The 24,904-nt window shown below is 45.3% G+C and overlaps 1 protein-coding gene and 1 long non-coding RNA gene across 2 annotated transcripts; one reads left to right on the forward strand and one right to left on the reverse strand.

Moving 5' to 3' along the window:
* Positions 1-3,245: 3,245 nt before the first annotated feature.
* Positions 3,246-4,344, reverse strand: LOC134077827 (uncharacterized). The gene is made up of 2 exons (XR_009938763.1): positions 3,763-4,344; positions 3,246-3,483 (listed from the first exon to the last, which is right to left on the reverse strand). It is a non-coding gene; the product is annotated as an uncharacterized LOC134077827 (long non-coding RNA).
* Positions 4,345-6,222: 1,878 nt separating this feature from the next.
* Positions 6,223-15,991, forward strand: sik1 (salt-inducible kinase 1). Its single transcript, XM_062534669.1, has 13 exons — positions 6,223-6,646; positions 7,222-7,444; positions 7,669-7,785; positions 10,833-10,896; positions 11,392-11,553; positions 12,003-12,127; positions 12,251-12,374; positions 12,549-12,769; positions 13,449-13,721; positions 14,037-14,277; positions 14,427-14,684; positions 14,873-15,071; positions 15,200-15,991. The coding sequence occupies exons 2-13, from the start codon at positions 7,292-7,294 to the stop codon at positions 15,834-15,836; spliced, it is 2,574 nt and encodes an 857-aa protein (XP_062390653.1). The 5' UTR covers positions 6,223-6,646; positions 7,222-7,291; the 3' UTR covers positions 15,837-15,991.
* Positions 15,992-24,904: the final 8,913 nt, after the last annotated feature.

Below are 24,904 nucleotides of genomic sequence, written 5' to 3' on the forward strand. Positions count from 1 at the left end.
CTTCTATGCATAGTATATCTGCACCTCCACCCTCTTATACACTTACATGGCATGGCTTACATGTCTACCCTCATGTCTAACTCTTATATTATTACTATGTTAAGTTTATTTTAATTGTCCATATATTTATATTAGTACTGTTATTATTATTACTATGCTTACATTTTGTACTGTACATATTTATTACTGGTCACTAGAATTTAATCTTGCACTGTTGCACTGTTATTTGCACTACCAACTTGACACACACCTCAGACTGGATCACAGTACCAATCCTCAGTACATTCATGCATACCTTATCTATAGTATTCTACTGCTCCTTTAGTCATGTTGATTGTTGATTTGCTTGATTGTTGATTGTTGATTTGCTTTTTAATTTTCCTGTTTACATTGTTTACATTGTACTGTATGTTGTGTGTGGTGTCTTAAGCTGCTGGGACCTTGAATTTCCCCTTGGGGATCAATAAAGTATCTATCTATCTATCTATCGTATTCATCCAGACCTTATTCTGAAGATTGAAAAGTGGATCACTCTTGGACTTAAACCAGACATCATACTCCTCCAAGCCAATGAATGGTCACGAAAGCAAGGGAAAACCTATATAGAGATGTTGTCATGCCTCCTTTTTGGGGATTTTTTTTATTTCATAAAAAAATAAAATGTATTTAATACCCTGGAATACATGCTTTTAAGGAGAATGTATCTGTTGTTGAAACTAGCCTTTTTTTCTTTCACCCGATTGTGTCCTAGATCTTTTTATCTACACCATATGCATCCCACCCTGTTAATGCCACACTGGAAATTGCTTTGACTGTGGTGAGATCCAGGGCAAAAGCTGTGCTCAGATCAGTAATCAAATAATTGGTAATTGTTGAATGATTGTGCTGTAACCGTATCTTACACTGATACCTACACTTAGTTAAGTCAAATTGTTTATAATTGGGGCATATCTGTCATACGCTAGCTATTTGTTTATCCAGCAAATAGCGACGTCCACAGACAAGGTGGAGTATGTTGCATGATTGTATTGAATTGAATATGAATATTGATATGTATTGAAGCAAGTCAAATTTGTAGTTTCTTATGTCTCATTTCATCAAACTACAAATACGCTACCCGATCTGGTAAAGTTACATAGTGCGGTTATAGCCAATAGAGGGACGCAGAGTGAAAGCAGAAGTGCCGTTCACCCTGTTACGAGTTGATGAACCGCTGAAATGATTTTGGAAACATTATTTTAACATTTGGGAGATCCGGGGCCTTTTCACGTACTTTGAGGCAGTCAGCTATACCTTGAGATTTTTAAATATTTAATTAACTAAAAACATCTAATGCAAAAGTGGCACATATGGTTATATTCTAGGTCCTCCACAATAATTATATGAGAGTAAAGTGGAAACTAGTTGATTTAAAGTTTCTGATGGTGTCACAAATTATGTTTCTAGGACAAAAACTAGCAGAGATTGAGATGTAAGTTTGGAACAGTTTTTCAAATCCCCAGGGGGGGATTTAGACTCGGGTTAAGGTACAAAAAACTCTTTCGTGTTGCTTTAAAAATAACCTTCACCACGGCACCAGATAGACATGTAATTGAGAGATGAGTAACAGGCCTACTCTTTCTTCTTACAGCCAGTTGGCCCATGATTCTTCAAACCTAAAATTCCCTAGACCTCTACTTTTACCTCAGCTTTACCCATTAACCCTTTCATGCACGCATTATGAAAAAAAGTGTCTAGATTTTTTTAGCATTGATTGTATTACTCTATATGAGCCCAATATTGAAAATCAGTTGGAATTTTTTAAAAATATGCTTTTATATAGAAGTTATGTTATTGTCCACGTATGTGGACAGTGCGCAACAAAGGGGTAAAAAAGAATAAAATGTAATGACAGAAAATGTGGAAACTATGGCCCTCTACTTCCTCCATACTACCCACCCAGCCCTCTACTACCCCCATACTACCCACCCACCTCTCTACTACCTCCATACTACCCGCCCAACCCCTCTACTACCCCCATTATTGCTCACCGACCCTCACCCACCCCTCTACTACCCCCATATTACCCACCTCTACTACCACCACTACCCAACCACCCCTCTACTACATCCCTACTACCCACCCCTCTACTACTAACCCACCCACCCCTCTAGTACTCTCATACCCACCCCTCTACTACCCACCCACCCCTCTACTACCCTCATATTACCATACCACCTTGGCATTACCACATGTAATTAGGTCATTATTTATAAATATGTTTACCAAATGTTTGTTTCTTTGTAATTTAAAGCAATTAAAATCATATTTGAAAAAAAAATAAATAAAAAAGTCCTAGTTACAAAATCTAATTTTTGGCCATTTAACTCCTCTGTTGCGCAACGTCCACATACGTGGACAGTTGCTTTTTAGGGTCTACAAACTCCATTTTACATCCGATTTAATTTCTGAAAACATAGAGTTGTTCAACACACTCTCCTGTACAGCATAATATTTTTTTTTACATGATTTTGCCTTCTTGAGTACTAGCTTTTTACAGATATGTCTGGAGCATTCAGCATATGGCCATTACTGTCACTCATGTTGAATTGATGATGTCATCAAGCAGTCAATATTCCAAATATAAGATGATACATATTGTTAATATATTGCCAAGGACCTACTAAAACTGCCCTGAAGTGGATTGGTGTATATCAACATTATAAATAAGTAGTAAACAGAGTTAAAGTTACTGTCCACGCATGTGGACGTTGCGCATGAAAGGGCTAAGGTATGGTAAGGTATGTAACAAGGTAATGTTAATTTCAGGGTTACTTTGGTGTTCCAGCATTTTCAATTAAAGATATTGAATGTTATCAATCACTTTGTGATAGACCTCTGTATAAAAAATGCTCTCATGAATAATACAAATGTTAAAGTTGTAGTGTAGTGACTTTGGCCTATACAGGCCTCACTGAACCAAGCCTATTTGAAGTTTGCCACAGGAAGCAAAGAGAGAAAGTGGGATGTGTTTTTATGTCTGTAAGTGCACTTATACTGCACATCTGATCAGCTGATCTGTAGGTAAAACTATATGTGCCTGGAATCAAATTTAGTTACGTATGTTTAAGTTGTTTTTTAACAGAAGACCATACATGTAGGTGTCACAAAGTCAAATGAAATACCCCAAATGTTATGAAAATATTAATGAAAAATTGTCTTTCATTGATTCAGATGTCCTGTATGAACAAAGACAAAAAGCCCAATTACATCTAATTATATGACATTTAATTAGACTGAAACACAACTGGGGGTTTTAAGACAAAAAACAATGTGGCTTTACAACAAAAAACACAACTAAAAGGACAACTAGTGCCTTTCATTTGCCAACCCTGTCCAGCTTGTCAATAAGAAAAGACATAGTAGCATCCAAAGCTGGAGATCCAAATTGATGATTCCGTCAAGGCTGCTTTCAGGTTGCTTTGTAATTTCTGAAGTGTCTTCCTGTAATGAGGATACGCAAATGTTACGTAAGAATATGAAAAATAAGACTTTGAAGAACAAGAGTGCATTTTGTCTCATTACAAAAGACAACTTTGGATAACACTAGACAGTAACAGTAGTTTTCATGAAATCTAACAGGAAGACTTCAAAGAACAGTGCATTGCATTTTCATGCAATAAAGAATAAGGCATAAGTATAAAACAGTAGTGTGGGTCAGTGTAACTGGAAAATGGAAAGTGTAGTGTTAGTCTAGGATGGAAGAACACTTAGTTACAGTACATCAGCACATGCAGCATCCACTCCGTCACAGACTGTGTCAGCAGTAACATCCAATGCCAGTCTAGTGGCAAAACCATTGGCCAGCTCCTTTGCTTCCTGCTCTGACAGGGCGCTGAATATTGTTGTCCTTGCTTTTTTCTTTTTGGGTAAAGCTTTTACGATAGCAGGCACACTCTTTTTTTGCGTCCCTGAAAAGAACAGTAATTGTGCAATGTTAGGAAAATGTTGCTCCTGGGTCAACATGGTAACATTAGCCCAGGCTCAACAAGAAAATGTTGCTCCTGGGTCAACATGGTAACGTTAGCCCAGGCTCAACAAGAAAATGTTGCTCCTGGGTCAACATGGTAACGTTAGCTCAGGGTCAATGAGAAAATGTTGCTCCTGGGTCAACATGGTAATGACGGCCCAGGATCAATGTTGGTCCGGGTTGATCAATGATGAACCTGTACTAACATTGCCTCAATAGCACCCTCCGCAGATCAAAATAAGTATCAACTCTTAATGTACACTAAATAAAGATTTTAGCCCACTAATAAGAGACTAATCGGAGAATAGTAGTCCAAAATCTGTGCTTCTAGCCAAGTAGCCTAACTGACTAAATCTACATGACATTGCAAATTCAAACATATTGAAAGGTTAAAATAAAAGCTTGTGGTAGTTTACAAATTGCTATTAACAAGCTCATGCTAAAATTTCTAACAGCTATTGAGGAGTAAACATACATGTCATTACAATATAGAGAATGGGAACGGAAGTTAGCGGCGCAGTGCATTCTGGGACAAAAAGGGCGTTTCCCTCCATTAGGTGAGGCCGCGGCGCGAATTATAAACAAGAAACCTATGGAAACCTATGATATTTCGAACAAGATCGGCTAGCCAAAACAGTAACACTAGATGTAAACATTTAGGCTACTATGCTAAAAACTAGTAGTAGAAGTAGTAATGGACCGTACAGAGACAAGCTCCTGCCAGACGCGAGGAAACGTTATATAGAAAAATCTTTGATCGGTAACATGGATCCCTATGACAGACCGTCTGGAGAGTGGACGTGAGACCCTGAAAGTAATACAAAGACACTCCGTTGTTGATTTTTTTTACCTGACGATCGTGGGCACGGACGTTACATCCAACAACACAACAGGTTCGTCCCATGATGTGTGAAAAACAGTGTTAGAAACAGCGAGTTAGCAATGTTTTACGATGTTTACAATGGTACAGCATTGGCAGCAGCGTACAAGTGGCCTCACGTATGTATCCCAGACGCCACCGCGGCGCAACCGCGAAATGTCCGCGACGTCACATTCCCATTCTCTATTGCCTGAATTTGACTGAACACTATGCTTACCATTAGCAGCTAACGGATATCTTTAGATATGGGCTATAACGAAAAGGTGAATTGAACTCGAAAACTCCTTACTAAACTGGCACCAAAACAACATTCTTACAATAAATAATTTTGAAAATGCACATTGAGTCACTTATTTTACATGGGAAATTGTTGAGAAGAAACAGTGCAATGACTTACCTACACAGAGCTGGAAAGATGTTGATTTCGGGAGGGAAGTTTTGAACAGGGAGTGAAGTCGCACATTGATGACATCACATAGCAGCGATTGGTTAACAAAGTTGTTGGACCTGGAACAACTTTAGGCAGTTGTCCCTGGAACAACGGCTACTTGAAGAAATCAGGTTCACCGGGTTGTATGCATGATTATCTGTAAATTATAAACATGCACAAAGCCTTTGCAGCATAAAGTCTGGACACATCTGAGATATCAACTGCTTGTTGTACAGCATACAAAATAAGTACCTAAAAAAGGCATGCGCAAGCAAGCAAGCAAACACACACACACACACACATGCACACACCCTACCCTTTCTCATTCGGCAGAGATCAGGGTGGATTATAGACAACCTTGATACTTGAAGATGTGTGTGTGTGTGTGTGTGTGTGTGTGTGAGAGAGAGAGAGAGAGAGAGAGAGAGAGAGAGAGAGAGAGAGAGAGAGAGAGTAAATTACAGTTGGAATTATATGTCTATGCATGCATGCAAATAGTTAATCTCCGTTTATGGAGCCCTATTTTGCAAAAATGCTATCGTTTATGGAGCCCTATTTTGCAAAAATGCTAAAGATCATTGCATTGAAAAGGCAAATGGTGGACAATGCTAAAACATTAGTATAAACAAAGTTGATTTCCTCAAATAATCGAGCTAAACTTCCCCAAGAGAAACTTGAAATAGTCCGCCCTAACACTGAATTATTTTTTTGTTCCGAAAAGCTGCGAGCGAACGAATGCCTTCCAGCAGGAGTCGATTCTAGCGCTGCCGCGCGCTGAACACACACAGTAACAGCTTGAGAGGAAAAATCACGTGGTGACACATCTCTGGGACTGGCGTCATCGTCTTCATCTCCAAGCAACCCCTCCATCACCACTCACGTCACCGTACGCCGAGCCGCACTGTTGCCCAGCAACTTGTGCCTTGCGCGCTCGCCCGGCCTTGCGCCCCGCTCCGAGCTCTGACGCGCGTGTGACGTTAATGAGGTGGCTATCAATTTGTTATGGCAGGACGGGGAAGAGGTGGAGTTCCCTCATCAGGCGATTCAGCCTGTAGCCCTTTCCTGCATACCAGCGGATCGCAGTAGCGAGTGCTGAAGCTTTGGTGGCCAGAAGTGTCATCCCTGTAAATAGTCCTGTTTGTAATCTACGGTTCACGCGGACAGAGTCTCTGTACATATGCCGCTATAAGTAATACTGGAGTGGATAAACTTGTCTAGTTTTTATACTTTTATTCGGAGCGCTTATATTAACGTGGAATGACGTGTAAATCCGCGGTTGTGAATCTTTTCGATTGTGGAAGGAGGTGGAATTCGTTACTGTGTTAAGGTGAGTGCTGCTTCTTTGTTGTTTGCCTTGGGTTTTCTATATGGTTTACATATGTAGGCTACTACTACAAACTCTATTTAAGAGTTAAAGTAGAGTCAGTAAACATTTTCCTCGTATTCAAATGTACCGTCCAACAGCTGTCAAAGTCATTATGGACTACTTTCAATGCATCGCAGCAGGCAACTGTGCGTCATACTTTTAGGCATCTATACCTATTTAATGCATATCATAGAGCAAAGAAATAATGTATTATTATTGTTATTATTACTACTACTACTACTACTACTATTACAACAACCACTACTGACATCAATCTCTAACACAAATTACAATCACTAACACAAATTGCTAAAGACACCTACAATTCAGCGGCGCAGTAGAGAAAGCGAAGTAGTGTAGTAGCGTAGTAGAATACTAGTTTGCCTATATTTAATTCCGCCTCACTACGAATAATAATAATAATAATAATAATAATAATAGAAGAAGAAGAAGAAGAAGAAGAAATATAACTTGGCCATGCACCTGTTATTGCTGTTTGTTTCATACATTGACAGCAGTCTTCTTTTGTATTCCAGGTACGGCATAAGCTACCTTAATCAAAACGACAGAAATTCCCGCAGCAATATAAAAACACAGTCTAGCACCATGGTGATCATGACAGAGAGCGGTCCGGGGTCTCAGCCCAATCCCTCGCAAGGCAGGCCCCTCCAGGTCGGTTTCTATGAAATCATCCGCACTCTGGGCAAAGGAAACTTCGCCGTTGTCAAGCTGGCAAGACACAAAGTCACCAAAACACAGGTAAACATTCACCTGCTGGAAATTATGCATTCAATTAATTTTCAGCGCTCCTAAATGTTATTACAGTCATGTTATTATAGTCTACTTGCATGTAATTATAACCGAAAATATAATTCATAATGCTGACACTTGCATTGTGATGCATTATTTAATGCAATGCTGCATGCCAAATTAAAATGTGCAGCAGCACTGAGAATGTTCCTTTTCTCCTTTCCCTCTCATAGGTCGCTATCAAAATTATTGATAAGACCCGGCTCAACTCCACAAACCTGGAGAAAATCTACCGGGAGGTGCAGATAATGAAGCTTCTCAATCACCCTCATATCATCAAGCTCTACCAGGTGGGTCCCCTTCTCCTATACTCAAGCTGCTTCAGAGACACATCCCAACTGCCTCATCTCATTTAAGAGTAAACAATGTTGTGCTAAATGAAATGCTAGAGGCATTATCGTAATGCAAACTCTATGGAGACCAGTTGCAGAACAATGATATTACTCCAGAGCTGGGTGCAGTGGTGCATCTGTGGTTAGAGTTAAGCAAGGGGTATTGTAGGGGATTTCTTGTCAAGAAGGGAGAAGCCATATGTGCTATTGCTGTGTGCAGCTGTGTTCTCGCCGTTTCCTATGCCATTTTCAATGTTTCGATTTTTTGCAGTAAGTGTCAAAAATGTAGAGAGCTTTGGCTGGAGTGCAAAACTGGAATTGAGCATATGTTGTTAAGGCTCACAGATGGTAGCACCTTGACGTTGTGCAGTGAGTCCACACAGATGTGTGGTTGTACTGAGTTGCCTTCTGGTCACACAAGGGCAAAGCAAAAGCTCTCTCAGCTTTGAAAGGGACTGTTGATCACCTAGGCACGTTGCACTGAGACATAAGTACAGCTGCATTAGTGCAAGCCCTCTGGGCTGCAACGACGGTTGTGCGTGTGTGTGTGTGTGTGTGTGTGTGTGTGTGTGTGGTGGGGGGGGGGTGACTGTGTGTGTATTTGCCGACTTAAGGGGTTAGCCTCCCTGGGTGTGTTGGCTGTCCATGTTAATTAGTGCAGGTGGAGCGTGTACTGGCCCTCACGTGAAGCAGCCCGTCTCCAGAGACAATAAAGATTTTAAGACGCTGGAATCTGATTGCACCTTGATAGCTCCTGAGTCGGTTCCTACGCGCACATGTCAGCGTTTTCATTTGCCCTAGAAAATTGTAACCCCCATTTTTTTATTTTGTTATGCCCCGTGTGCCATTTGGGGCCTCTTGCGCTTGTTTGCGGATTATGTGACCTGTGCTGAGCTTGTGAAATTTCGGCTGTTGTTTTTTCCTCCGCCAGCCACTGAAATACTAGGAATTCAAATCCCATGTTGTGGAGGTACAGTACGTACTGTACCCCAAGGATTTCTGCATTGCCATAGTAGTCCAGCCAGTTGTTTGTGACTGGAGGTCTCACCCATGAGCCTCTGACAACCTGTCATTTTTCTCTTACCAAGCCTGTGGAGATTAGCAGAATTAATCTTCATGAAATTCCCCTGGCACACTGACCTGGTTATTATATGGTCATATTGAGGGGAGCTTGTTTCTGTACCATGAGTCGGCCAGCATCAACATCAAATTACGACGAATATGGATAACCGAGCCCTCGTGGACGGTCGTCCCTTTGAGCAGGGTCACTTAAATCTGGGCCACTTTCATAACGCCGAGCTGGGTCAACGTCCCCTTCTGTGTTTGGTGGGAAAGAGGTGATGGTTCAGGCAGAGCGTTTTGAATGGTCTTTGAACCAGTGGAGAGAGGGAGTGCCTCGGAATGCGGTGTAGTGAGCACGTCCTCCATTTTTTTCCCCTCTCTCTCTCTCTCTCTCTCTCCTCGGCTCCTTTAATGACAGGGATAAATGATAAGATTGATCTACTGAAGTGTCTGTTTATTTAAGAAATAGGCGAGAGGGGTATAAAAAGAAAAGCTTCAAGAGAGAGAGGGGGAAAAAAAAGGCCCATGGATCTGGTGACCCGTGACCTGTCATGATAAGCTGCAGTTTCCGTTTTCTCACTGCCTGTATAAACACAATGATTCCCCCCCCTTCCTCCTCCTTCACATTTTTTCTTTTCTTTTCATCGCGGCAGTCACAAGACAGACAGCTCATTTCCCCCTCCGAACACAGTACAGCCTCTTAACTAGGCAATCCTGGTCTCTCCCACACTCCCCAGCGCTTACCCTGCAGTGAGGGAAAAAGTGACGGTTATTGCGTGTGTGTGTGTGTGTGTGTGTGTGTGTGTGTGTGTTTGTACACGGGCACTTAAGCACTCCTTTTCCTCTGGAAGAGGTGACATCACTGGCACCTCCGGGTTGACGTAGAGGACCGGGATTCTTCGGAAGCGACGGCTATCTGGAGATAAAGAAGGGTCCTTTTTTTCCCACTCTAACTTGACCTCCTTCCCAGTAAATGGTGAACACCAGAGGTTGTGTAACTGGCCCCTGTTTTGGGGGGTTTTTTTGGAGGGGGGGGGTACATTTCTGTCACCCCACGAATGGCCTGGAGACATTTATGTCAACCTGTTTGGTCTCGTTCGTTTTCACACAGGTCTCTTCTCTCTGGTTCTCATTTTTTTTTTTTAATTCGGGAGCTGTTGTGCAAGAAGCCAGTAGTGTTTCATGCTACTACCATGCGCTGCCAACCCCCTCACCCCGAGGGATCTCCTGGGAAGGTTTGCGGATGTTCCAGGAAGGGAATGGGACATTGCATCTTCCCTCCTGCCGCTTCATTCCTTTTTGCTTTATTTTTCCGCACACTCGCCAGCGTATAGTTTTCACGTAGGGCACTGCTGGAGAAGCTCCAGGCATTCCTAATACGCATGTCGATTCCTGTTTGTTGGGGAGCTTTTTTTTTTCCGCTCAAGTATTTCCCATATATCCATCTGTGGAGGATTGCAGTAGGCAAGGGTCAACTTGTGATTTGTGTTTCAAGGAACTCTGTTGCACAGAGGGGTTTTCAGAAAATGAGATAGATTTAGAAGGAGTTGTTTGACTGTGAATGTGTATGTCTGTGTGTGTGTGTGTGTGTGTGTGTGTGTGTGTGTGAGTGTATGTGTCATTCGGTCTGCTCATGTTCTACTATAAATAAAAGACATTCAGGAAGTACCTGACAGTTCCCTTATGTAACGGCACACAGCACGGAAAACCAGGCTGTCACGTGTGGATGACAGCAGATAGGGAACAAATGAGATCAATTGTGCCTACAAGAGAGCCCAAAAACACACCAAACAAATGCTCAGAGTTTGAGTCACATTATCCTGTAAAACTCAGACTAGTTTTACTCCTACTGGTCACATTGCTCTTAAACCTTTGTGGTTATGTAGTAGTGTATTAGTTCCTGTGAGTAACGTACTATTCCCTTCTTTTGTTTTTGCCTCCAGGTTATGGAGACGAAAGACATGCTGTACATTGTCACCGAATATGCGAAAAATGGCGAGATGTTTGGTGAGTACATTTTTGGAATATTCTGGCTTTATGTGCCTCCCGGGCTGCCATACTGTACAGTCAGGGCCCGGGGGGGGGGGGGGATAATTGGCATGTGGGAATTTTTTTAGTGACGTCTTTTACTGCTTTGAGCTCGGTGTTGATACAGGGTGGTCAGTGTGGTCTGGAGATAAGCTGAGTGGTATTTAGCCTGCAGAGTGCTGCCGGGCCTCGGGCTTCAGTGGGGGGGGAACAGGTGTGGGATATTCAGGCTTTATGTAACCGCATGGAGCGGATAAGCTGGTGCTCTTGCCGCCACAGTAACACCGGACCCACCTGTGGGGCTTTAGAGTGGACTTGACTGTCTGTCTGTCTGTCTGTCTGCTCACCTGTCTGTGTTATTGTTATCTCGGGACGACAACAACAAGGCTAACCTAGACTCCTCTCTCTTTCTCTCTCTTTCTCTTTCTCTTTCTCTCTCTCTCTCTCTCTCTCTCTCTCTCTCTCTCTCTACAGACTACCTGACAACCAACGGTCGCCTGAGTGAGGAGGAGGCCCGCAAGAAGTTCTGGCAGATTCTGACCGCGGTGGACTACTGCCACCGCCACCACATCGTCCACCGCGACCTCAAGACAGAGAACCTGCTTCTTGACGCCAACATGAACATTAAGCTGGCAGGTGGGTACCATGCAGCGGGCACAGGGTGGCATAGGGGTACTCGCTGGTTCAGCGGCAAAGTCTGTGACACACTTTTGGGTGCTGGGAAAGAAGCCTTCAGGGCTGCATTCACTGACAAGATAATGTAATAAGGTAAAACTCAGTAAATCGGTAAATCTCACAGACGATATAATTGGCTTGTGAAGCCTGGCTCTGTTGGGGAAGGTTCCTAATGTCTTTTCCGTAATTACACATTCTTTCATTATGACTGTTTGTATTTCATTACGCCACATAACCAGGCTGTCCTACTTTAGGGTGAAAGATCACATTGTGAATTCTGATTACTGGGCAATTGCCAGGCCTTTGGGGATACTCAATTCAATTCTTCTCTCTTTCTCTCTCTCTCTCTCTCTCTCTCTCTATCTATCTCTGCATCTTTCTCTATTCCTTCCTTTCGTTGTGCCTCGCAGACTTTGGTTTTGGGAACTTCTACAACGCAGGAGAGCCTTTGTCCACGTGGTGCGGTAGCCCCCCCTACGCCGCTCCCGAAGTCTTTGAGGGAAAGGAATACGAAGGCCCACAGCTGGACATCTGGGTATGCGTCTTCATCAACTCCACAGTTATCCTTATCTTCACCAGTTGACATGTCCAAAAAAGTGAAAAAAGCCCTCGCAGCAGAGTTTGTAACGTCCTCTTCCCGTGTGTGTGCTTTTTGCAGAGCCTGGGCGTGGTTCTCTACGTTCTGGTCTGCGGTTCTCTGCCCTTCGACGGGGCCAGTCTGCCTGCCCTGAGACAGCGTGTGACGGAGGGCCGCTTCCGCATCCCCTACTTCATGTCTCAAGGTAAGGACACACACCACCCGCTAGCACATAAAACCCAGCCAATCTTCTCTTCCTCTTACTGTCCCTTTCCTCCTCCTCTCTCTCATTCCTTCACGGCTGGTGTATCTGTAATTCCCTTTTGTGTCAGGCCCCCCTTTCCATTGTTAACGGCTCGTTCTCCTCTTTCGTTTCCAGACTGCGAGAACCTGATCCGTAAGATGCTGGTGGTGGACCCTGCCAAGCGGATCACGGTGGCCCAGATCAAGCAGCACCGCTGGATGCTGGCCGACCCCACCGCCCCCCACCAGGCGCTCTCGCTGTCCCTCACCGACTACAACTCCAACCTGGGCGACTACAGCGAGCCCGTGCTGGGCATCATGCAGACCCTGGGCATCGACCGGCAGAGGACCGTGGAGGTGAGTGTCCGAGCGCTTGACCACTAGGTGGAACGGATGGACAAGGGGGGGGGCACTGACTGGTGTTGGATGAGTGGTAGTGGACGTTAGGGGGGGTGAGAATAGTTTAGGTGTGAAACGGGGGACAAAGTCTGTACTAGTAGTGTACAGTAGTGTAGTAGTGTACTAGTAGACTGTAGTCTTAGCGAAGGGAACGAGAGGCTGTGAGGTTAACAACACCCATAGGGGAAGGTGTTTGTGCGCGGCGGGGCCCGGGACTTAGTGTTGGCGCTGTGCCACCCTCTTGCAGGCGGCACGACTAGAGGGACCTTATATCCCCTGCTCGCCGCCTGGCTTTAGGGGCATTTTGCCATGGGCATTAGGCTGGATAACTGGCATCTGTTTTCTTAAGCCAGCATATTGCATGCTTACGCACTGTTGTTCACGTCGCTCCATCTGACGAGATCAGGCTTTGCTTTCTCATGGCACACGTGTGTCTGCGTGTGTGTGTGTCCGTGTGTGTGTGTGTGTGTGTGTGTGTGTGTGAGAGGGGGTTTTTGCTGTAAGCTTCAAACACTAGGCATCCAAAACCGAGCTTATCGGAAAGGTTCTAATTCCATTTGTTCTCTCTCTCTCCTCCTCCTCCTCCTCCTCCTCCTCCTCCTCCTCCTCCCTCCCTCCCTCCACACACCTGTTACAGTCTCTCCAGAGCAGCAGCTACAACCACTTCTCCGCCATCTACTACCTGCTGCTGGAGCGCGTCAAGGAGCACCGCAGTCAGCAGCTCAGCCGCCAGCAGTGCGGCGCCTGGAGCCAGAGACCCCGCAGCACGTCCGACTCCTCCGCCGCCCCCGAGGTCATCATGGAATCCGCCGACGGATTCCGCTCCGCCGCAGCTGCCTTCCCGCTCCAGGCCAAGAAGAGCGCGCCCGTGCACGCCGACATGGAGTGCGACCAGAGCGGCTTGTTCCAGGTGAGCCTCTTCTCCCGTTTTTTTTTTTCTTCCCGAAAAAAAACAAAACACCACCCCACTTTCGCAGCCCTTTCACGAGTAGTCATTTTCCACGTTGCATGCCAATTAGATGAACCTTTTCCATTGCCACCAGCTGTGTGGTGCTTAGACCCTTTCCCTGTTTCGTGTTGCAGATGTGCAGTGCACCCCCACTCTTCCTCCCTTCCTCTACTCCTCCTCCTCCTCCTCCTCCTGCTCTTCTCAGACAGTGGCTCTAAACGTGAATGCACCTCCTCATCCTCCTCCTCTTCCTCCTCTCCTCCTCTGTCTCATCAGCGCGTGGTGTGCCCCGTGGAGGCCAGCCTGAGCGGCCTGCTGTGGAACCGCTCCATCTCGCCCAACAGCCTGCTGGAGACCACCATCAGCGAGGAGGTGCGCCCGCGCGACCTGGAGGAGGAGGAGGTGGCTTCGTCGGCCGCCGCCGCCGCCTCCCAGCCTCCCCTGCTGCACGGCACGGCGTCCCGCCGACACACCCTCGCCGAGGTGTCCGCTCGCTTCCACCAGTGCAACCCACCCTGTGAGTACTCGACAAAACAACAAAATAAAAACCCTTGAAAAACCCTCTCGGGTGACACTTCCTTCATCATAGCGTCCACGCAGCGGTCAGAACACAAACTCACGGTTCTTTGTCTGCCCCTCTCTCTCCCTCTCTCCCTCTCTCTGCAGGTATCGTGGTCAGCCCCACCGACGCCGCCTCCTCCGACAGCTGCCTCAAGTCCTCGTCCAACCCCCACCCGGCCATGTCCGCCCCGATGGAGGGCCTGTCCACCCTGCTGAGCTCCTCCGGCATGGGCCCCGGAGCGCTGGCCACCGCCGGAGGCCCCCTGGCCCTCTCCTCCAACCGCCTCCTGCAGGCCCAGGGCAGCCTACACGCCGCCAGCTTCCAGGAGGGCCGCCGGGCCTCCGACACCTCCCTCACCCAAGGTGAGCAGGGGCTGCTGGGAAATTCACAGAATGGGGGGAGGAGGAGGGAGGGTTGGGGGCGTTGATGGATGTCTCGTTCTGTCTCCTACTTATATATCACCATGGTGTCCTATAGCTGTTTTGGCTATATTACATTACCTCAGTCTCTAGACACTAGTCTCTAACCTTTGACCTCTCGTCGTCTCCAGGCCTGAAGGCATTCCGGCAGCAGCTGCGCAAGAACACGCGGACCAAAGGCCTGCTGGGGCTGAACAAGATCAAGGGGCTGACGCGGCAGGTGTGCCCGCCGACCTCCTGCGCCCCCCGGGGCAGCCGCGGCTCCATCGGCCCGACCATGTGCGCCACCAGCGGCCGCAGCATGCTGGAGGAGGTCCTGCACCAGCAGAGGTCAGAGAACTTCACCCTCTCGCCGTTTACACGTTCAGCCTCAATGTGTCACGTTGTACACAGTCCTGAGTTGTGAGGTGAGAGACTATATGGTGTTAACGTGTTTTTTTCTTCTCTCGATCACACAGGATGCTCCAGATTCAGCACCAGAGCCAGCCGCAGGTGCCGTCCCAGCAGCCCTCGGTCGCCGCGGTGACCGCCCAGCAGCAGCCCGTCCTCTTCCTCTCCCAGTCCCATCAGCACCAGCACCAGCACCAGCACCAGCACCAGCACCCGCACCCCCCCTCCCCTCCCCCCACCAACCTCTTCGCCCCGGCCGCGCTGTTCTCCGAGGCCCCGGTGCTGCTGCCCATGTGCCAGCCCCAGCCCCAGGCCTCCCTCTGGCGCCAGCCCCTGGACTCCTGCTCTGCTACCTCCTCGCCCTCCTCCTCCCGCTCCTCCTCCACCTCCTCCACCTGCTCCTCCTCCTCCTCCTCTTCCTCGGAGGTCTCCCTGTCCCCCGTGGTCTCCACCGCCCACCTGCTGGAGGCCCACCTGCACATCAGCCAGCACTCGCACCACCACCCCCTCCAGCCCCAGGGGGCTCTCACCCACCACCAGCACCTCCAGGCCCTGGCGCAGGCCCAGGGGCCCTTCTCCTTCTTCCCCCAGCAGAGCAGCTGGGGGCTGGGCAGCCGGGCCGCACAGAACCCCGAGGTCCAGGAGATGGTCTGCAGTGGGCAGCAGCAGCAGCAGCAGCTCAGCAGCTGCGTGATGGTGAAGTAAGGAAGGGCAGCAGTGACACACTGGACACCATTTTGAAGCTCCGTCCGTATAGGCGGAAGAGAATAGAAGAAGCGCGAGATGCTACGACGAGAGAGATACAAGAGACGAGCCAGATTTTCATCACACTAGTTTTGCGCTCTCTCTCTCTCTCTCTCTCTCTCTCTCTCTCTCTCCCTCTCTTTCTGTCTCTGTCCCTTCCCTCGTCTTTGTTGATTGGCTGAATGACACCAGCTGACCGGCTGAGAAGTGGACAGTCAGTGACATGATCAAACAGACAGAAGTGTTGAGCTGGAACCATCTGACTTTGAGTATGATGGTAGCAAAAAAAAAGAGAGAAAATGAAGGTGTTGCGTCCTTTTAGATGCAATCAGTAGATTTGTTCTTTTTTCTTTTTTACGTTATACAAAAAAGAAAACACAAAACAAGATGCAAATGACAATTCCACACTTTTGAACAACATGGAAATACGCGTTGGTGTTAGTGCTTGTTGTCTCATGCATCTAGGATTCAAACGAAGAAGCAATAACCAAACTCTCTGTGGAAGCCCTCCACTCTTGACAGACTCTGGACTTCCCTTACAAGCAATAAGGAATGGGCCCTTGCCCAAGGGGATAGCTGCAGAGAGTACAAACGAATGGACTCACTTGAAGAATAGAAGACTGACTTCCAAGAAAAAAAAAATGCTCATGTCAGTCAGAGCTGTTTTTTATTATTAATATTATTATTATTATTATTATGTTATCTTATTGTATGAGAGTGCAGGAACTGTACGTCTTCCTGGTTTGATTTTTTTTTTTTTTTTTTTTTAGTTTTGCAAACTATGTGAGTTTTTCATTTTGTTAGGTAAGACCAAAGCTTTTGGATTTTTTGGTTTGCTTTGATTTACATTTTTTGTAGCAGTCCGGTATGGAAAATGCAGTATCAGACATCCTAAACTTCCACAATTCTCAAGAAAAATGCTATCATTGTTTTGTCAACTGTGATTTGAAAATTTGCTCAGTAACACTTTGCTGGGTTAAAGCTGCTTCTCTTAGAGAAAAACCGAGATTCAACTGGTACGTTATGATGCTTAAAAAACGTGGAGGAGGATATGTGAGCTTTTAGCTTGATGACAGAAGCACAACATGTACTGCCTGAGTCTTGAACTGGGAGACTGTCTGAGCTTGGTGCAGTGTGTGTGCTTATGTGTGTGTGTGTGTGTGTGTGTGTGTGCGCGCACACGCTCTGAGACTGAGAACATGAGCTGCTTTGCTGCTTTGTATTACGTCATGTCCAGCCTTTGATCCACACACACACACACACACACACACACACACACACACAGTTTATTTTGCTGCACCTTTTGTGGTGGCAGACATGTGCTCCTGTTCGGACATCAAGTATTTGACCTCAGACCAATTATTCGATTCCTTTGTTAATCCCTCCTCCTCCAAAAAAAAAAAGAAAATTTGAAGAGTGGCATCATATCACTACCTCTTCCTCCACCAGAAATAAGAATTTCAGAGCAGAAACTCAATTCATGATCTACACAAAATGTGTTTTTTTTATTTTGTAATATGTAAATTATTGCTTACAGTATGCGTCGTGCTACATTAATGAGCAGATGAGAAGCCCAGCTTATCTCTGCAGTGACTAATTGCAGCACAGCAGGTTTTGATTTCATGCTCGCAGAATAGAGAGAACAAAAAGCTTTTTTTGGGGAATAGTGCAATATTTCACATTGAAATGTAGAGAAACCAGGTGAGAAAGCTCATGTAGGAAACAAAAGGGGCGACACATGCCTAACGTGGTTGTTTTCTAACTTCTTTTTTATGATTGTATGAGATTATTTGAACACAGAGTATAGAGTAACATATATTCATTTGGTAGAGGCCATGTTGACTTGCGTTTTTTTTTTTCCGTCTCTACACAACACAGGTTGCCTTTGAGTCTTGGTGTAAAATGGCAGTACTAGTGTAAGCCAAAGAGAATGAGGTAGATGTATCACTGCCTTTTCGACGTTAGCTCTCCGTAGCTCTCAGTGTGCCGCTTACTTAGCATTTCACTTCAGCAAAAGCGACTTCCATGACTAGATGTTGTGGCTTTCTCTGTCTCACAAGGACCATGGTTGTATTTATATTATTCTTATTACTTTACCTTTGAAATCGAGTTGATGATAACTTGTAGCAATAGAGTTTCTGGATAAATTGTTTTGCTCGAGATACAATTGCTCTTAGGTGCTAGAAGTAGATTGCGACCCTGTGTCTGAGTTTTATGTGTTTTTTATTATTATTATTATTATTATTATTTCAGATGAACTGTATGTCGTTGAAACACCACCATTGAATTTGCTGTGACAATTCTCCATTAAGTGGTGTTCCACTTGTATTGCTTTGCTTGGTCGATTCACAATATCTTAGAAAAGCGTTTCTCCTTGTCAAGAACAATACGAGACAATGTTCAAAACTTTATTCAGAAAAAAAAGGTGTGCGGTGGCATCAGTCAGTCATTACACAGTGTTAACATGTGCTCAGTCCAATGATGTAGTTTGATTGCACTCACCACCAACGCTTGTGCCTTTTTCCCGAACAAATCTTACATATGGAGAAAAAATACAGGTTGATTTCGGTTCAGGATTTCGAAAAAGCACATAAACCGGTAACGCAAACGCTTCAGTCTATGGTTTTCAAAACAAAATCCATTTTTTTGATACTTCTGTTTACTTTGCTTTGTTGGAAATAAATGCACTTTATTAGAATATTGCTCATTTGAAAAGAAGAAAAACTCTTTGTTTCCGAGGAAGCTGAATTCAGAAGGTTACTATGACCAGTGATGTAATGTAACCATGGGAAACACTACACCGTTGATGCAGATCTGTACATTTTTTTGGTTAATTTCAATTGCTGGTGTAATTTCCTGATTTCCTTGCTGTGTGTGTTTGTGTGTGCGCGTGAGAAAAGTGTGTTTTGTATGAAGGTGAAAGAGTGAACTAGAAATGAAAAGATTGTTTTATTTATGTGGCTATTTATTTGAATAAAATTCACTTCCTAAAAAAATCACATGTGATGCCTCGTATTCCTTGGAACTGAATCTCCCTTAGTCAACTTTAGACAATAAATAATAATAAACTTTACAGAATTTAAAAAAGAAATTTGATTTACCAAAATACAGTATGTTCTTTCAAAATCACCTCCGCAGACAACATGTTTCATAACCTAGCTGATATCACAGAGATACTCAGTTGCTATCAGTAGACTGGGTCATTAGGTTAGTTTTCTTTTGAAGCACAGGTATTCAATTACCGATACACGTCAATGATAAAGTATCACTTTGATGTATTGATGGACCAGTGCTCTTTTTCCGGGAAATAATTGCATTTCTTCTGAGGCCTATAAGCATGAGTTGGTACTCCTCAATCCAATCAGATGAATTAGCTGCGGTTCAAGAGAGACTTCAGCAAGTCTTCTAAATGAAAGCTCAAAAGCATGACCAATACATAGGCCTACCAAAACACCTTCTACGACGCCGATTGACGTTATTGAGGGCGGTGATGACGCATATTGATGAGGCAAACTATGATGTGCGCAGGTGACCCTGATGGTCCTGTATTACTCATACAGCCGAGGGTCCACTCAGTCCGTGCCAGGGCTGTACCATATCCGGGCCAGATCTGAGCCAGAGGGAGACAGGCACACATGGCAGAGTGCCTTCTGAGCTTTTCGTTCACCACTAGAGCTTTCTGCACACATACAGGCTAAGCACAACTACAGCACAACATACTGTAGTTACATTTTCGAAACGAATGTGTTGGGAACAACATAAACTGTGTTGTCCCAATCTGGACTCCGAGATGTGTTTAAAAAACAATGTAAGTTGTGTTGTTTTCAACACATTAATTTTGAGAGTGTACAACTATGAATGTCATACACGACAGGACACGGGAGACATGTCTATTTAAGAGAGCTTGAGAGGTGATCGTGGTAACATACAAGAGCCCAATTATAACTCTCTCTCTCTCTCTCTCACTCTTACTCTCACTCTCTTTCTCTCTCTCTCTCTCTCACTCTTACTCTCACTCTCTTTCTCTCTCTCTCTCTCCCTCAATGCATCAGCTACATTGTATTTCTATCACTTTGACACTACTGTGCTAACAAGACTTATCCTCAGGCCTACAAGTGGTGAAGATCTACATTAGCGGTGGTCTCCATTGCTGTACTGTATACAGTATTGTTGAGAGATAAGTCCATTAACCAGTCGAACGACCCGACATCTTCTCAAGCTAGCGCGAGTGAAAGGCAGGTATGGCACTCTGGGGCGTAAACAAGGCCTATACTCCACTTACTGACAGTACAGTACGTCTCTGAGAGGACAGCTGGAACTAAGCCCAGGAGGTTTTTTTTTTTTTTTTTTTTCTGGAGGATTGATCGGAATGCTGAGCTCCGAGGTGGTCCGCCAGGGCGGAGCAGGGCGGGGCAGGGAGCGTGGAATCGGCTGCCGGTGATCCATCATTCTCCGGCGTTCGGCTGGGGCAGGAGGTGGCCTTGTTCGAGCTTCGGTTAATGAGGCTGTTTTGCCAGTGAAATGATCGCCACTGGCTGATGTGATGATTTGTGAGTCTGCCCCTGCGAGAGTGTGAGTGATTGAGCATGTGTGTGTGTGTGTGTGTGTGTGTGTGTGTGTGTGTGGGTGGGTGGGTGGGTTGGTGTGTGTGTCTACAGACATGGAGATTGTGATTGCTGAGGGTACACTGTGATTGGGTGTGGATTTGTGTGTGTGTGTGTGTGTGTGTGTGCGTGCGTGCGTGCGTGCGTGCGTGCGTGCGTGCGTGCGTGCGTGCGTGCGTGCGTGTGTGTGTGAAGATGTAGACATATGTGAGAGAAACAGAGAGTATGAGTTTGTGTGTGTGTGCATATACATGTGAGTGGGTGTTGTGCCTGTGTGAGAGAGAGAGAAAGAGAGAGTTTGTGAGAAAAAGAGTGTGTATGTATGTGTGTGTGTGTGTATGTTTTGTGAGTAGATGTGAAGTATTTCTGGTGAGCCGCAGCTACACCCCCCCTCCCTCCCTCTCCCCCCCCTCCCCTCCCCTCCCCTCCCCTCCCCTCCTGCTCTACCCTGCCCTGCACGGGGACACGCAGTGGCTCTGGCTGTAAGCTGAGCTGCGGACAGGGTTGAGATGTGCTGAATCTGGCAAGGTCAGTCGGTGCAGCGGGCGGCTAACAGAACCCCCCCACCCCCCGTTAGCGTCGGGGCAGAACTCTGACCGGAGACAGTGCTCGCTGAACGTACGCCACAGGTCCACCGTGTACGCTGAGTTTGGAAAGTACTGACAACAACAACATAGTGCTTAGTGATAATGGAGGCACAGCTCGACACAGCACTTCAAATGCAGCCAGGTTTGAACGCATCCAGAAAGGTTTGTGATGACGGTACACAGCGGATGTTTGGTAAACAGGAAAACAAAGGCAGCTCCGTCACTGATAGGTGTTGAGTGAGAGAGAGAGAGAGAGAGGGACAGAGAGAGAGAGAGAGAGAGAGCAGTTAAATCACTCTAAAGTCCCTCTGCTATGAAGCTCAACCATATAAAGCCTGCAGGACAAAAACGTCATGCCACACACACACACACATACACACACACACAGACACACACAGACACACACACACACACACACACACACACACACACACACACACACACACACACACAGTTAAATTCCAAATGGTTTGTCTGTGCATCTCTTTGGAAAATAACTATGAAATAGTTAAAATAACTAACAAAGAAACCTATTGCCACCAATAAGCTGTTCTAAAGCAGGCATCTGTCAACAATGCAGATATGAGTGCTTCACATCCACTCTGTTTCTGGATGGACCCATTTCCATACAGCACTGATCTCAGTCCTGTGCCAAGACTTTTTGGCTGCCACCTGGACTCCATATCCTTTAGGGAGGTGTAATGAGCAGGCGAGCCAAGGCCTGCGTGAAAGTTGTCATGTTGTGACTGATGGCATGGCCGGGGCTACAAAGTCATCTGTGGAGCCATGTTGCCCTCGTTCGTTTTCTCACGCAGCACAGAGAAGTAGCGGTGGTGTGAGCAGAGACATTAGGCTCACTATGCATTTGTATCCTCTCTCTCTCCCTCTCTCTCTCTCTCTCTCTCTTTCTCTGTCTCTCTCTCTCTTTCTCTCTCTCTCCTCTTTTCTCTAGTTCAGGCTGTGTTTCTCCTCTACAAAGTACTCCCAGCAGTCTCACAAGCACTTTCCATTGAGATATTCACTCGTTGAACACAGCGTGCTAAAAACACTGACAAATAATAAAACTTAAATCCTCTAACTGGACCATAAAATGCTCTTACTGTATTTACGCCTAGGGCACAATATTGCTGGTACCTGTGGATAGTCCTGAGGATGTTTAGTTCAGAGGAGCTCCAGGAGCTGGACACGACTGACTCTTTTCTCTGGGCTGAGCAGAACTACAGTACCACACGAGAGCCTCAGGCTCAAACAAGTGAGACTCGATTGCCTTGTCACAAGTCATTGTCTGAACTGGCTTGTCACATCTGTAACTTACAGTACTTACAGTACACTGCATAAGGCAGCACCTCTCAATGTGACTTCAAGGATTTATGGCTCCATTGCATAGACACAATGCAGCATACTCATTCACTACTCTTTTGCAATGCATCGATAATACGTGTTAAGAAAGATAATAGAGTGTCATAAGTATTTAAACACATGGTAAAGTTGACTAAAAAGAGGAATATAAAAAAGCATCTTTTGGAAATTGTAACCTTCTTTTTTTGTGAATAAATGTATCGTAAATAAATAAATATTTTTCTTATACAGGGGTTATAAGTATTGGAAACCCTATGTTAAATTCCAATAGAGACAGATCTTTAGGCAAGTTATTTCATGGATGAAGGACACTATGCATCCTGATAAAGTTGCCTTGGCCATTGCCTTCACCATTGTCATGGAATTCTTTTTTTTTTTTCAGTTAGCCTATTAGCTGGTTTCAATCTCTAACTGAAAAAAGAAAACACCATACAATTGTGCTGCTTATTGTATAAGCAGAACCAGGTGAATGGTGGAGTAATTAAGGAGCCATTATAACGCCACAAACAAAAGGAGCCATAATGGATGGTGGGCCGTCCATTTGGACTAAGACTGTTAGGTAACACGTTTGATAAATTACATTGTACTGAGCAAGACCAGAGATCAAGATATCTCCACGGTGTAGTAAATACCCAGTCCTCTGATGGCGTTCCAACAGCCATTTGAATCTTGGCGGTAGTCATGAACAGCATTTCAGGGAAAGGGGGAAAAACGAGGCAGCTTTTCAAATACAAACTCTTCCCTCCGAGCAGTCCCTCCTTCAAAAGAGCAGTTGTGAAGTTTAGAGATTAACGCACAATCAACGGCTTTGATTGAGAAAGCTATTAAAGTTTCCTACATCAATAGGTCTCCCATGTATGGTTTCATGTCTAGTGTTTGTTCACGTTATTGACTAATACTTTCCAATTGCAAGTGTGTTGAGTCAAGGGGATTTCTCTTCAAAAGTAAATCATTCTGAGATATTTAAGAACCCTTTTGGATGTATGAAACTCTTAACCCTTTCAACTCTGCCGAACTTGTCAAAGCTCTCTGATTTCCTCCCACAAACTGCGCCGAAATTATGCAAAACTCAGAAATGATAACAAATTAGGGTGAGCATTACAGTAGTCTACAGTATGGCGTCACTGTTTGTTCCAGCCCTTAAGTGGCCTTAAGCCTCTCACACCCAGTCCTACAATAGCAGCATCTCGCTAACACAACCTGTGACTCATGCCGGTTAGTTCCCTGGTAAAAAGCCCACATTAGGGCAACGACACCAATACCTCTCACAATACATGCGAGTCTTAACATGTCGCCTAAATCCTGATTCATCTGAACTTCATGTTCCGAAAAACAAAAGTTCCGCCAAACAAAAAATTACTTTGTGTTCTTCTTTCAGCAACATTTGAGTTGAATCGGATCTTTGAACTAGCCTGTTCATGTTTCAGTTCTGTATTTGCATCATCTGGGCTTCCTGTCTCTGATACATTTGTGTAACTATGGACCTTCTGTCGCAAGGGTATCACTCAGGAAGATGTGGGCCTGAGTTCCTGACTTATGGGCCAAAAATCGATATAGTTTAGAGAGAGATTTTTATCTCCAAGGAGAGTATCACTCTGTCAATGGGTCTGTCTGTAGACATCAGTCTGACATTGAGGAGTTTCCCCTCTGCAAGCATAATTCAATTCTAAATGTCAGAGTTTATTTACACTGAATCATTATTTAGAGTGAATCATTTTTATACTCTATCCAAATCAAATCAAATCACTGTTTTAGGATTTGTTTGTCAGGAGACACAATTTCACAGAGAACACAGCTGGCCGAAGTCCACCAAGCGACCAAGCAACCCCACGACCAAGCAAACCTTAAGTTTGTGCAAAATATAGTGGTTCTCCCTGTGCTTATGCAGATAGATAGCTGAACATTCATTCTCCACTAAAGCTAATCATTAGCTTGTTATCTAGAGCCCGGCACAATTTAGCCAGTGATCCATAGCAGGGGTAGTGGTAATATAACCCAGGCTTTGGAATTGTGCACAGGCAGAGAGAAAGAGGAGACTAATGATTCAAAAGAAAAACAAGAGAGAAAGAGAGAGAGAGAGAGAGAGAGAGAGAGAGAGAGACTAAAGGAAAGTGAGATGGGGATAAAGAAAGAGAAGAAGGGAGAAATAGATGGAGAGAGAAAAAGAGAGAGAGAGAGAAAGAGAGAGAGGCCAAATCAGCACACAGCTGCTTAGTGAACTCAGCGTGAAAGGCCTCTAATGGAATGCTCAGTCAGACGCCAATGCCTCCTGTACAATATTAACTGGGGCTCAACGTGCGTCATTCAGCAAACAGCTGACCCTGGGAGGGTTGGGAGGGAGAGGAGAAAGAGAGAGAGGGAGGGAGAGAGAGAGAGGGAGAGAGAGAGAGAGGGGGGGGGGGGAGAGAGAGAAAGGGGAGGGGAGGCTAATTCCCACCCCCCTTTTATCTCTTGTTCTCTTGCACCCCCCACCCTGCCA

This window comes from Sardina pilchardus, chromosome 4 (assembly GCF_963854185.1).
Source record: "Sardina pilchardus chromosome 4, fSarPil1.1, whole genome shotgun sequence".
In the NCBI taxonomy this organism is placed as follows: domain Eukaryota; kingdom Metazoa; phylum Chordata; class Actinopteri; order Clupeiformes; family Clupeidae; genus Sardina; species Sardina pilchardus.